The sequence below is a fragment of the Cephus cinctus genome, unplaced genomic scaffold (genome assembly GCF_000341935.2).
Source record: "Cephus cinctus unplaced genomic scaffold, Ccin1 Ccin1_scaffold0013, whole genome shotgun sequence".
In the NCBI taxonomy this organism is placed as follows: domain Eukaryota; kingdom Metazoa; phylum Arthropoda; class Insecta; order Hymenoptera; family Cephidae; genus Cephus; species Cephus cinctus.
In genome coordinates, this window is record NW_014332762.1 from 1,432,442 (window position 1) to 1,446,053 (window position 13,612).

At 45.6% G+C, this 13,612-nt stretch overlaps 1 protein-coding gene across 5 annotated transcripts in view; it reads left to right on the top strand.

Annotated features, from left to right (window-relative positions):
• Positions 1–13,612, top strand: part of LOC112493602 — a 99,184-nt gene that overhangs the window by 67,556 nt on the left and 18,016 nt on the right. For all 5 annotated transcript variants that reach the window (XR_003058967.1, XM_025082341.1, XM_025082336.1 and 2 more), the window contains 3 exons: positions 4,294–4,484; positions 5,343–5,532; positions 8,753–10,275. Coding sequence is in view for 4 of the 5 variants with exons in the window: in XM_025082341.1 (XP_024938109.1) it covers positions 4,294–4,484; positions 5,343–5,532; positions 8,753–10,275 (1,904 nt within the window). In the remaining variant the exon portion in view is untranslated. The remainder of the gene's footprint in view (positions 1–4,293; positions 4,485–5,342; positions 5,533–8,752; positions 10,276–13,612) is intronic.

The following is a 13,612-nucleotide window of genomic DNA, read 5'->3' on the forward strand; positions in this document are numbered from 1 at the left end:
CCCTGCTCCTCCTCCTTCTCCCCCCTACCCTCTTTGCTCGTCCGGTCATTCCGATAGCAACACGATATTCAAGCACCTGCTCCTCTTCCAATTGCTGGGCTCTTTCGCGCGTAACGTAAGCTCTTCGGACACGTTTCAATGGACCTGGATGACAGAAGACAGAGAAATAGAAAGGGCGACTGAACGAAGTCCTCGAGTGTTTTGGTAGATACGCGTTTAGGTGACGTGACAATTTACGGCAATTATTCTCGTGGCTATCGTGTTGCAGTGGTCGATTGGATAGAAACGATGGGATCGAAGGGATCTCGGGTGGTATAGGGTGAAATGAGTCCTTAATATGCTAGGATTGTTATTATTATAAATATTCTTAAGGAGAATCATCGTTCCTTCTATAGGAATATGCGTACGTGCGTATGGAGAGGGTAGTTTGCTGATAAGCTATCGACCGTTTATTCCGATAACAAGAGAAGCTTAATTACTTCCTGGGATTCTGATCTATTCTAATGAACTATTTTTTAGACAATTACAGTATACTTCAAAATGTGTTTATTTAGTAAAATTAAAATTCAATTTCTTCGAAGTACCCGCGTAATTGCTTTTTGATAAAAAAATTGCTGAAAGGGTGAATGGTAAAAGAGGTGTAAATGATTCATATTGGTTAATTACCCGAGCTTTATATCAAAAGCGAGAACCTCCAATGTTCTTGCCAATTACTGAAAATTTCTCATTCATTTAGCTAGCAGGTACCGACGACTCTCTTTTTTGGCTTTTCTTTACCGGATTCGTAAATTTTTTTTATTTTTTTTTTTTTTTTTTTAAACGGGTAACAGTCACGCTTCGTATACACGTATAATATTCGAATGAACCTATGAAGTAAGTTTTTATTTTTTCAAGTTGGTGAAGTACGATTTTTTTTTTTCTCTATACGTCACACCGTCGTCCTTTTTTCTTCTTACGCTTCATCCCTTGAATATAGAAACGACGATCCTCTCTAGCTCGTACATATTCCTTACACAAATTTTATTCCACCGCAACCACCTATCTTTCCGAGCCTGTTACTCGCAGCGAGCCAAAACGTAGACACGATAATTAAAAGCCAGTACCGGAAGTGAATTATATCAAAAAGTAAATTCAAGGAGTGCAGAAAAGTGCATCGTGCGGTAACGCCAACGCGAAGTGCCCCATTTATGGCTCGACGAACAGTCCATTACGTAATTGGTATGATATATAATTCAAATAAAAAAGATAACGGTAGAAAAAACGACTTAGGAATTTTCTTAAGAGCCTAGAAAAAGTGGGCAAACTTGCCCCGTTCGAAGCCAATTAGAAAGAAAAGCAAGAAATGGGGGCTGTCATTATGAATAGTCGAAAAATCCATCGAACCGATCAATCGCGAAAGCACGTTCTACTTCAGCAGGTTGGGATTGAATGAAGATCTCCGTCGTCTAGTCCCCGAAGGGTTGCCAACGTAAGGGTGGCTCCGTTCCGCAGTAAACAAAGCGAACAACTAACCAGCCCTTAGAGGAGCCGTCGACACGTTACACGGGCGAGGAGGACGGGAGGCCGATAAACAATAGTCCGAAGCAGCCTCCGGCACGCAACTCCCAACAGGGTACCGAAGGTGTTTCAAGATGAATGTAACCTGGAGGAAAGGAGCGAGCCGAGAGAGGCTCGAAGAAGAAGGCAACAGGGCTCGTGGCTGCTTTGGCCCTTTCGAGGTTACACCTGGCTAGATACAGCGCAGCCATTCCTATTTCGCAAACCATTTGTTTCCTCGACGTTGAAAAATGCTCTTTCTTTCGGGTTCGCCGCGGCGGCGGGTTAATGTTTTAAGGCACGATGCGTCCCGACGCGGACGCGTTTACGACGCATCGAGTAGTACATCTTTATACCTGTAAAATTATTCCCCGTGGTCTTGTTCGTTCGGCGGGGGGGTATTATGCTTCTGTGCCTCACTCTACGGATGCTGGAAGTGCGTGCCGACTACTGGAACACATGGGACATTATGGCTGTTTAGGTGGAACAAGCTGATAAAATAATGACGACACGACTATCCGAAAGGCCCGTTCACATAATTCTGTATCCGTCTGGAAATATATATGTATACACGCGAGTGAGGGATGCTCCGTCGTTTTCCGTCCGATTTATTGGCTAATCCCATATTTATTGGATGCAGAGGTAATTTCCAGTTTACGCAGTGGTTAACTGCTCTGCGCCGGCACGTTAACTGCAGGCATCACCTGCGGAGCGGCTTAACGTTATCCGGCTTAATTGGATCAGGATTAAATTAAGTTTCGCGCGTTACAACTTTCATAAAATCCATCTCGAGGGTCATCGCTGAACTTCTTTTCGAATATCGTTCGGCCAATTTATCCCACTCCCGTTAACGACCGCCTGTTGGTTTGCGTGTACGACCATTTGTGGTTCACGTTTATGAACGATGGGATGCAAATTTTGGAAAAATAAATTCACGTAATGCTGTGCAGTCTTTTTTTCATTTCCCTTACAAAGCTTCTTATGGTGTCAAAGGAAGATACTCGGGGCTTATATTCATGTGCGATACTATACTTATGCAGATTTCCAATCCAAGCTCTTTGTCCCGTTTCAAGAGAATCATTTATATTCCATGTACTGATCCTGGCTCAAGGTAATAATTGCCGGAGATTCCTTGAATTTTATTGATAATTTAGGGCTGTTTTCAATTATTCGTCGAAAGCTTCAATCTACGATTTTCACACTCTCTCCCTCTCTCTCTCTCTCTCTCTCTCTCTCTCTCTCTCTCTCTCTATCTTCCTATCTACCTCCCTCTCTGTCGTTACCTGACCCATTCCCATGGGATGGTTCATGCAAAACAGCCTAAAGCGGAGCGTCGATTTCGTCGGGTGCGAAACCTTCGACCAGCCAGTATAATTCGCGAAGCGATTTACATTTCATTTGGCCCCTAAAATGTTCTCGCACTGTGCGCCGGCCCTGATAATTACTCGAAACCTTTTAATTACTTGATACTTTAATACCTGCTTGTGGCGCCCTCCGTTTCAGACTGAGTCCCCGCTCGACGCCCCCAGTCATCTGCAATTCAACGCAAGCGAATTCGGGGACCGAAACAAAACAGTTAATCCTTTTTACTCTGACGTTCCTGAGCCTCGGGGCTCGTCCATTCATTTCACCTCGTCCTTTCTCTTTCTCACTCTCTCTCTCTCTCTCTCTTTCTCTTTCGAGAATCCCGTTGTTGGGCAACGGGCGACTCCAGACTACCTTTTACGCCCCTTTCGGTTCTCTTCTTTCCCCTTTCGCATCGCTATATCTATACCGTAGAGGAGTATCCTGCTTTCCCAGCTGCGGCTGTTTTCTGGTATTTAATTATTTTCCCCTATACCGGAAGGAAACGCTAAAACGAAATTGTGTTCCAAGCTGGAATACCTATGTATACATGTATGCATATACGTTTAAAAAAAAACAATACAATGTAACAGACGCATTAAACAGAGAAGCCATTGTCGCCTCTATAGTTCGTCAAGATTTCTATGGCTAAAATTACGTGGCAGCGCCCCTGTCGTCAAATTTATGTACTATCGGCAGTATCTCCGCGGTGCAACACACGAGAATCGTGAGACTTAAAAAGCAACCCTTGTCAAGCATTTCTCAGTGTAATTTTGAAGAAGCTCAGGGAAGAAGGGCTAACCTCGGAGATGGCAGGACCGTTTGTTATCCTGACTAATTTTGATAAGTGGCACGGCTCCGAAAGAGCAACTGGCCCCTAAGTCCAGCAATTCCTCAAGCGCAGGAAGGGACTAAGCGCGGGGCTCTGAACGTTTTGGTAGAGCTCTCTGGGTCAAGGGTAGCATGAGGAAACACTCGATGCCTGTGCCAAGAGAATCGAAGGAGAGGGTTGCCTGTCTACCATTTAATCAATCTGTGGTTCGCGGTCACACCGCTGCGCAGCGTGAAGAGTGTCCTGATTGAGAGCCGTCGTTCCTGAAATCGTCCTCAGCCAACCTACCCAACCCCATACACCCTGCAACCGACCCTCCTTCAAGTGCCTACCAGTCACTCCCGAGGCTCGTATTTTGCTATAAAAGTACCATCCACTCTCACTGGTTCTCCATGCTCGTTTCCGCCGGAAATGTCCCCATTCTTTATCCTCGTCTCCTATTGGCTCTTCACGCTTCAGGATGTCGAATACCCTGACCGAAGAATGCACCGTGTTCGCACGTGTCTTTCTACCCTATAAATGTGTATATATATATATATATATATATATAGTAACGTCTACGTATCGCTTGACTGTTCCAGGAGTTGGAGAGGAGCTACACTTTGTCGACACCCGGGGGCAGCAGTCCTGTTTGTTGTCCACCCTGCAGTCCACCCCCGGCACCGGCAGCCTATATATCCAGCGCCAGGGCGTCTTCACGACGGCTTGGCGTCGGAAATGCTCTCGGAGGAGCACCCTCCCCTGAACGGGATCCCCTGGGGCGTCTTTTAAGGTGAGTCTCATGCAAAACTTGGACCATTAACTCCAGCTATTGTCCCAGGACTTTCACCTTCCCGTAATGTACCGAAATATGGCTAACCCCGCTTTAGGGGTGGTACATGTTTATATCGTGCACCCGACGGAACGTTCTGGTCCAAGGTCAATATAGGGAGATCAAATTTTGAGGTTTTAACGGGCCATTATCCTTTTGGGCATTTTTTGAAAAATTTTGCTTCCTGCTCAAAGGGGATCCATTATACGAAGCCGAAGATCTTCCCTCGATCGCGTCATCGAAAAAAAAAGGTCCCTTTCCGACCTTCATTATTACGATCCGGTCGCTTAAGATTCCCTCTCTCGTTCCTTGTAGAGATCGAAACGACTTTATACGGAATCGCCTGGGTTTCTCGGCTCTCACGTAAATGCCGATGCAGTCGAATGGGCTGCCGCAGTTAAAGCTCAGCTCGCGGAGGCTCGTTCTAAATCATTGGATAGTTATAAATTTCAGGGGATGTTTCTTATACATTTTCACTATTTTATACCCTGTAGCCTCGTATCTCGTTCGGGTTATCACTTAACGCGTTTTCATTTTTATGACTTTCCATTACGCGTATCGGAAAGGTAGCCTCCACTGGGTAGCTACTATTTTCAACGTGCTTCAACCCCATTTCGCAATATTCCCATGGCAGACGGCAAGATTCCTTCGTAACCCGCGGCAAATCTTAAGACCTTCAGATACGTCCGGATATTTAGATTGTACGAGTCATTTTTCAGATCGTCTACATTCCTGCTCCATATGTCTTTCCATTCGTCCATAAACTCCGAGATAACTCAGTGGTCGATATTTCTTTTTCTTTTTTTCTTTCCTATACAGATTCCTGAAGACCTTCTACAGGGAACTCGGTACCAGGGATCCACCACACTTGCCCCAATGGGCATTGCCTCTACCCCTTGGCACCCTGTGTCCGGCACACTTTCAGCCCCACCTGCAGCTGGTGCACAAGAGCGAGCAGGAACATCTTCTCGAGAATATCAGACCAGAGCAAATCTTCGCTCCCGTCAGAGTCAGTATGAAAGCAGTTATCTCCCGGTGCGTAAGCCGCCACCCCGAAGGACCTCGTAAAACCGGAAGAGCACTTGGGCCACGTGGCCCCGCCTCGCCAATTCTAGCCTCGTAACCTCGCGATCGTTGTGCGCGTGAGAAATCGCTGGAAAAAGTGATAATAAAAAATGTTACCAGATTTAGAGAGAAAAAAGTCCCTAGAATATCTACGATACAATATCGTCATGCTCGCCAGCATGCATATCGCAGATACCCCCGTAATTCCCTGGGCTTTTGCAACGGGCTATCTAAATGGGGTACCAACGTAAACCTTATGAATAAGAGAGAACCAGAAGATGATTTGCGAGCTATAAATTTGCATGATATCGACTATATAATTGCGCAACTTGCAAATTTCTCCTCGACGCGAATATGCACGCGATATAGTATACCGCTACTGTCGGCATCGCTGCCTCCTATTGCTACTGTTAATGCTACTGCTGTTTCAACAGTTTCTCGAGAGTCAGCTGAACGCTCGATACTGGAACAAAGGTACACACTATAGGTATATACAAGACATTATATTTTTATCCCGTAAACAAATAACGGTCTATATTGTATTTACGCACGAGAGACACAAAGGGTGGCAAATAAATTTGAATCTGCGCCCGATTGATTTTCTTCGGCAAAAAAAGGGAAAACCTATAGACCCTTAGCGGTTCGGTTCAGTTCAATTGAAGATTACTGTAGGTCGTAGCTAAAGGTCAGACGGCTTCAACGATCCCTCGTAATAAGAGATAACCTTTCACACACGCCGGTACTTGCTTTCTTGTAGAAGAGAAAGTCAAGGGGTTGAAAAAGAAAAGAACCCTCTTGAATTTTTTTTTTTTTTTTTTTCTTCTCTTTGATCAACGCACGAACCGTACCACCTCACTCGCGAGAAGATTCTCAGAACATAATTTCCACGAGGCGTCCCGACGTCCGCGACGTCTTCCGCAAAATTGACGTCTCGAGTGCCATTAAAGCCGAACAAGCTTCACCCCTGCTATCCAAGAAGTCACGAAAGTGGATACGTATGGAGCGACTACCGTGCCATGTCGTTCGTTTGTTTCATCCTCGCCAACTGGGTTTCCGGAAGTCTCTTGGTTATCCTTATTCGCTGGATAACCGTTGGGCACCGACATTGTTGCCTAAGATTTCCAGTACCGTCACGAGGTATCAAATTAACCCCATCTACCTTCCAAATATTTTGGTCAGCTATCGGTGTGTATCGGCCTTAATGCTAGCAAGAAATAATACTTGATGTATTCTTACAGCCCGGTTGTTCCATCAATGTTGCCTCGACATACACTAATTACCCAATCTCCTACTTTTCAGGTGGTTCATTGTCTTTCGGGCAAATATTTGCACGAAAACCGCTCATACCGAGACCTGTAGGTACACACAAAGCGAAAACTCTACGTTAATACAGTCACGAAATTATCGTGTAAATACTTGACGAAACAATTTTCGACGTCGCTGCTTAAAAGAGGGACGGTGCAGTTTCATGAGCGCCAAACGGAGCTGGGTCGAAGAGTTTGGTGGAATTTGAAAAAAAGAATGTCCGACCCCCTTCGGGATCAGAATTCCCCGGTGTACGACTATACCGTTGATATCTTTCTTAATTTAAAATATCTCAACGTTATCTTCGCTTCACGTACGGCGGAATGCAACGGCGACGATTGCCTCGCGTGAAATGCGGACAATGCGCCACGTCGCTGGGAATTGTGCATGGCGAAAAATGTGGGTCGCGTCACCAGGAGGATTGCAGGATTTTCAACCGGATTCGAAGATACGAATGAAAGTTTGGTATAAGATTGACAGAGAATCGTAAAAATAAAAAAAATGTTATAACAAACTCGTATTGATATCTATATGTTATGTTATGGATATCAGATATATCCTATATGGATAGGTATAGATATATATAGCGATACCCATGCGTATATTCAACATTAGGAATACGCCACTCAGGTACACGCACGTTCCTTAGCCAATCGAGCGTTCTACATGTAATCGGGTAATGATCCGCGCCATCAGTTTCTCACTGGATGCTCGAACCCTCATCGGAGCGATATCTGTGAACGTGAAACCACTGTCGTGGATATCTTTCCTTGGGAACGCCTTTACTGTATCGCTATCGCTGCGACATCCATTGGAATTGGCACAGGCGGCAGGCGGCAGGCGAGATAGACTCGTGGCTGGGTCCGCCACGTTAGCCAAGAAATAAATTAGGGATGGATGAACAAATTGGCTGATCTTGTCATTTCGCCTTTGGGTACAGTATTGTCCTAGTAGATTCTTGAATCCTCATGTATCGACATTGATATCGACGTGATTCATCGGTTTGGCTTATTTTTGAAATGCAACCTGACGACGTCGCGTACGTTGAATATCGGCCTCAGGACGTTCAGTGGGAAAGACGTGGAAGCCAGTAGCTGTGGAAGAGACCATCTCAAGGGTTCTATTGGACATTGTGGGATAATATAATTTATAGTGATTTACATCGATTATAGGTTTAGCTATACGATTGGAATTTAATGTACAGATTCTCTTTGGTAGGAATCTTTGGAATTCGTAATTCGGAGCAATTAGTATTCGTATTGGATATTATGTATTGTCAATTGTTGTTATTGTATCTTGTAGCGGGTGATGCTCATACGGAACGGATGTTTCTAGGTTTGGTTAGATCCATTGTACTCGTGCCATGAGAATCTGGATAATGAATTCTTGGCGGTGGAGAGTTTGCCCGATTAATAATTCGCTAGGTAGTCGCCGTATTTGAATTAATCACAGTCCCAGGGAACGACCGTTAGCGGTGTGTATTCTTCGGTGAGAATGCGCCGAATGGATTACGGTCGGATTTAGGAAATTTACGATTTTCCAGCATTGTGCGTAACGAGCGAGGCAAACGTGTGAATTCAGTTTTGCTAAAATAGTCCACCGCTTCCGGGAAATACATAGGAATCCGTTCTCCGGTGGCGGATTAAGCGACTGTCTCAACTTTGAGATTAGTTAGGGTCGGCGTAGGAACTTCTCCGGAAGTCGGTGTAGGAAGAACCGAGCTCGGTCGGGAAGTCGAGGTCCTTGACAAGGCACTTCGAGGGTGGCAGGACGAGCACCTCCCGACAAGTCCAAATGTCCAGAGTTTCTGTAATTGGCAGTCGAGGCGGATGAATATAAGGATTTATTTGCTTTTGCAGTTGAGCGACGGCACCATCGCCGAGGCGCCGCGACGCGTCGCCGTGGAAGGCGGTCCAGGTAGCGGAAGGACGACTCTTTGCCTGAGACTCTTACATCAGTGGGCCACTCAGGGTGATGGACCAGCTCTGGCGTTCATCGTGCCACTTCGCGAGCTCAGGGGTAGCCCTCTGCTGAACTACCTGGCCAGGGAACTGTTCCCGAGGACAGCTGCTCTTGGGGATGCTGTAGCTCAAGTATGGAGAACTCTTCATCTCATAGAGGACCGGGTACTCTTCGTTCTCGATGGCTACGACGAGTGCGTAGGCGGAAGAGCTTCTCTTGGGGATGCCGTCGATCTTCTCGAGGGTAGACTCTTCCCGGATGCGAGGCTTCTAGTCACCTGCTCGCCAAATAATTCTCCGACCCTTTCGCCCCTGGTCCAGAGGAGGATCCACCTGGCGGGTCTCGAGTGGCCCCACGTAGAGAGACTCTGCGTGGCCTACTTCATTCACAACGATGTCGCTGAACGTGCCTGCGAGTTCCTGGAGGCCCTTAACGTGCAGCCACAGGCTGTTAAGCAGCTGGGCCAACATCCACTGGGATGGATCATGCTTTGCTCCCTCTATCAGGACTCGGGCAGCTTACCTACGGAGACCAGTGCTCTGGTGCAAGCTGCTGTTAAGTGCATCGTCAAGAGGAGCCTCGACCCGCCCGTCCCGTATAACGAGGAAATTCCAGGCCACTGTAGGAAGAGACTCGAGGACTTCGGGAAGCTCTCCTTGGCTGCGTTGAGGGAAGGTCGCTGCTGCTACACGGAGGCCGAGTTAAGAGCCCGCGGGGGTGGAATCGAGGTTACCAGGCTGGGCTTCCTCACGCGAGGACTCACTTTCGGCCAAAGACGAAAACCCGATCTGTACACTCCCATTCATATGGCTGTCGCTGAGTTCCTGGCCGCGTACTACCTCACCTCCGTAGCTCAGTATGCCAACATATTGCGACGGGAACTGGAGGGTCTTCCAGGAGGCATCATCAGCCATCTGGCAGGTCTGCTAGGACCCAAGACCCACCTTATTCTGAACCAGTTGTGTCCCCTCGAAGTCCCACCGCGGGCAGTGTTTTCTCTCCTGAAAGCAGCCGGTGCATCGGACGGCAATATTTCTGCAGTCTGTAGGCTCGTCGGGGCTGGTCCTGGATTTGGTCCTGCGCCCAACGAGAGGCCACCGTCTCCCCTGGTACACACGGTTCCCTTGGAGCTCGAAGGATGGGCAAGAATTTTAAAATCAGCAGCCTGCACCCTGGAAGCACTCGAGCTTGTTTTCCAAATCGAGAGAGGATCCGATCCAAGATACTTGGACGAGTTCTTCGAGGCTCTTGCTGGAAACGAGAGCGTCAAGTTAGTCAGGATCACGTCGCTCCTGGGACAGGAGTCTTCCACCGAAGAGGCACAGAGATTGGCTGGACATCTTAAAAGTGTCCTTGGAAAGAAGAAACTGAACGACTTCGAGCTGGTCATCACGTGTCTGGAGGAATCCGCCCACGATGGGTGAGTTCCAATTTATTTCACCACTTTAGTTTTATGCGACTTGCATGCCACAATTTACCATAAAGTATCCAACCATAAATTTTCTCTCTGCAATTGGATTTGTACCCATTGCATTTCCACGTGCATACGCAATATCACGCTGCTCTCGTACATCCAAACTGTCCTACATTTAAAAATATGCATTTTCGCCCGAGTCTCTACGTACCAAAGGTAATCTCAGTACATAAAACTTGCGAATACTTTGAACACCATATATACATTCTCTAATAGTATATGTCATACTGATTTAACATCGAATTTATCATCGACCGGTCGTTTGACCGTTTTAAAGCCAAAAATACGTTTATAAATAATTTTCGGTATTTTTGGTGTTAAAATTGAATTTAAGAAAAAATTTTGTTCCATCATTTTTTTTCCCGTATTCTATTATTAATTTCCCATGGCTTCCGGCACTCAAACGACTGACACACGTCATACTTCAATGTGTCAAACCATTCGACGTGAACGAATACAAATTTATCGGTAAAACCTGCCGTTCCATATTTTACATTCTTCATTTATACGATATCATCGTACAAACATATCTCTTCATTATGGATTTATAGAAACACGATGGATAAAATGTATTTTTGTTTTTTATCATCGCAGATTCTAAATCCGTGTCCAATTTACAATTCATACCGCTGCCGCAATTGTCAATGAATGTCTAAAAGTTCCTTTCTAATGCCAACCGAAACGAGTAAATCATCAGCTGGGCATTTCTGGCCATTGGCGCTCCAATAAAAAAGGCCAGCGTCATATATCTATATACAATGGACACATGTATCTTAACCTGCACAAATACACACATCGAATTGCCCAGAAAATAGCACGAGGCTCCCTGAAAACTCCAATGAAGAATCGCCGGAGAAAGGAATAAAAAAGAGAGTAATGAAAGAAACGACGAGGAAAAGAATGGAGGTGAAACCTTATTCACCGAAACACAAAGAATATTCCACCGCCGTAGCCTTTTGTTTCTGGGCAAATGCCTTTCTCCGTACCGTCTGCCAGAAAAATATGTTTCGTTTTTATTCATAAGATCCATTGTCTAGGAAACGATTTCATACGTTCCAGATTAACCCGTCAATAGGACGGTTCACCGTAAACCTACTATAATCAGGTCGCACGGTATTACTCGACTTTTCAATGCGTAAATCGATCTGCGATACGTAGTTTTATTATAGATAAATGTGAAGGTAATAAAAAAAAAAGAACGGAACGAAACCGTCCCCAGGACGAAGAAAAATTTTTTAAGAGATAAGAATACCTATCTTTCGGTATCCACTCACTGATTCGTTGGAATAAACATTGATTTAAAAAAAAAAAAAAAAAAATACGTACCTTCATAGTCAAACGATTAAAGGACGAAGAATACAAAGGAGGAAAGAATAAAGAAAAAGGGAACAGAGAACAGGAGCATTCCGTCTGTTAAGACAGGCGAACGACTGGAATAACAAGGAGCGTAAAATTTATTCGAACCTCCCATCATTACCCACGTTGCCACTGGAAGGGAACGCCACGTGTTTATCGACGTAGAAAATCGTCGAGGTTTTGAAGAAGTTTGACAAAACCGGCTCGTATCCCGCGGTAGGCCGTGCGAAGGTCGCGCGAATATATAGGGAATAAAGTTGAAGGGATCCTTCGGTTGGTATCCCTGAGAAGTCTAGGTAAGAAATGCCGTGGAAACGTGGCCAGAGGGTTGCCGCTGCTTTCGCTTGGGACGGCAAGTAAATTAAAAAGTTTCACGGCTCCTCGGTAAAGGCGCGACTGAATTTCCCAGGGCTACGTTTATCCGCCGTCCTATGCAGTAAAGCGGAGGAGAGAAGCACGTTTGCTTTACGAGAAGTCTCCGCTCTCGAGGAATCTCGGGAGGAACTTTGAATTTCGATGGGTTATCTTCATATTATAAATACGAATAGACGCGGCCTCTGGGTCTTCGCGCATACGCAATTTCATCTCTGAATCTACCTTCGTTGTCCATTTGAATTTCCCGCTCTCTCAGCCTCTGACTCTCTACGTGTCTCACGTGTAACCGCGTGATTCGAATCTACGAAACTCGTGTCGTGCGACAGACAGAAATTTATTTATCGATAGGTGTCGACCGGGGAATTGTCAATGATTTAGCAGCAACGAAGCCGCACGAAGCGTTTCGCCTGCATTTGAAGGCAAGTGAACTGCCGCGTCCAGGGATTGAAACGAGAGAAAAAAGAACCAGAGAGGCAGCCAATGCAGAATCACACGTCACAAACGGGGAATTACGCTATTCGTATCGGGAAAAAAGGAGTGAATGCTACCAACGTTATATTTTTCAAAGCAAAGAATCATAGTCTATTACTCTTTCCCTTTTCCTTCCATGGAGGGAAAAAAAAAAAAAAAAAAAAAAAAAAAATTTTCTTCCATTATTAAGACATACCCCGAGAGAATTTAGGAAAATACAGATAAACATGGAACATCGAACAAATAGAATTTACCCGAGACAACAAATTTTCTCCTGTCCACTTACTACCGCGACAGCACGATACGCGGAATTTCTTAATTTCACGAAACACAGGAAAAACTGAACCTCGCGTACGCCTCTACGTTAGCGTCGTGTTATGACGCTTTTACGACGACGTTAAATTCGTCGGGAAAACTAGGAACACGAGAGCAGAAAAAGGAAGGCTCAATATTCCCAGCACGATTCGCGCCTCCCCGACCAGGTGTCCTCCCTTCACCGAGAAGAACATAACAATGAGCGGAGGCTGCAAGAGACTCCTGGGGTTGTTCCCGTTGGTTGGGCTTGACGCGGAATACAGGCACTCGGGAATATGCTGCACAAGAATAGAGAAACGTGTCCATTATATTAGACGTTCCGGTAGCAGCTCGGGAAAAGAGACTATTTAATGCCAGCCGCACTGACACGACCCATCCTCATGTTGCCAGACAGGAAACGGCAAAATTAAGAAAGGCACCATGTTCGCGCAGGAGCTCGCGCTTCGGTAAGCTGACTTCCCGTCCGTATTTCTGGCGGTTTACTTTTTTCACAACTGCGGAGCTTCCCACGCACTTTATCCAACAAGAATTATTAAGGTAAAGCAAATTTCAACCTAAGAAATACAGAGTTCGATCTGAAAGTTGTGCTGTGAAATTTGTTTTCCTACTAGTCGCGTTTCTGATTGGCAAGATAAAGACATTCGAGTCATAAGAGTCGAGCGTTACGCATGAAAATATGAGGAAACGAGTGATTCGATGAAAGCTGACAGCTGACGCGTCCTTATGCACGTACGAATGTACGAAGCGAAGGTAAAATAGAATTGGA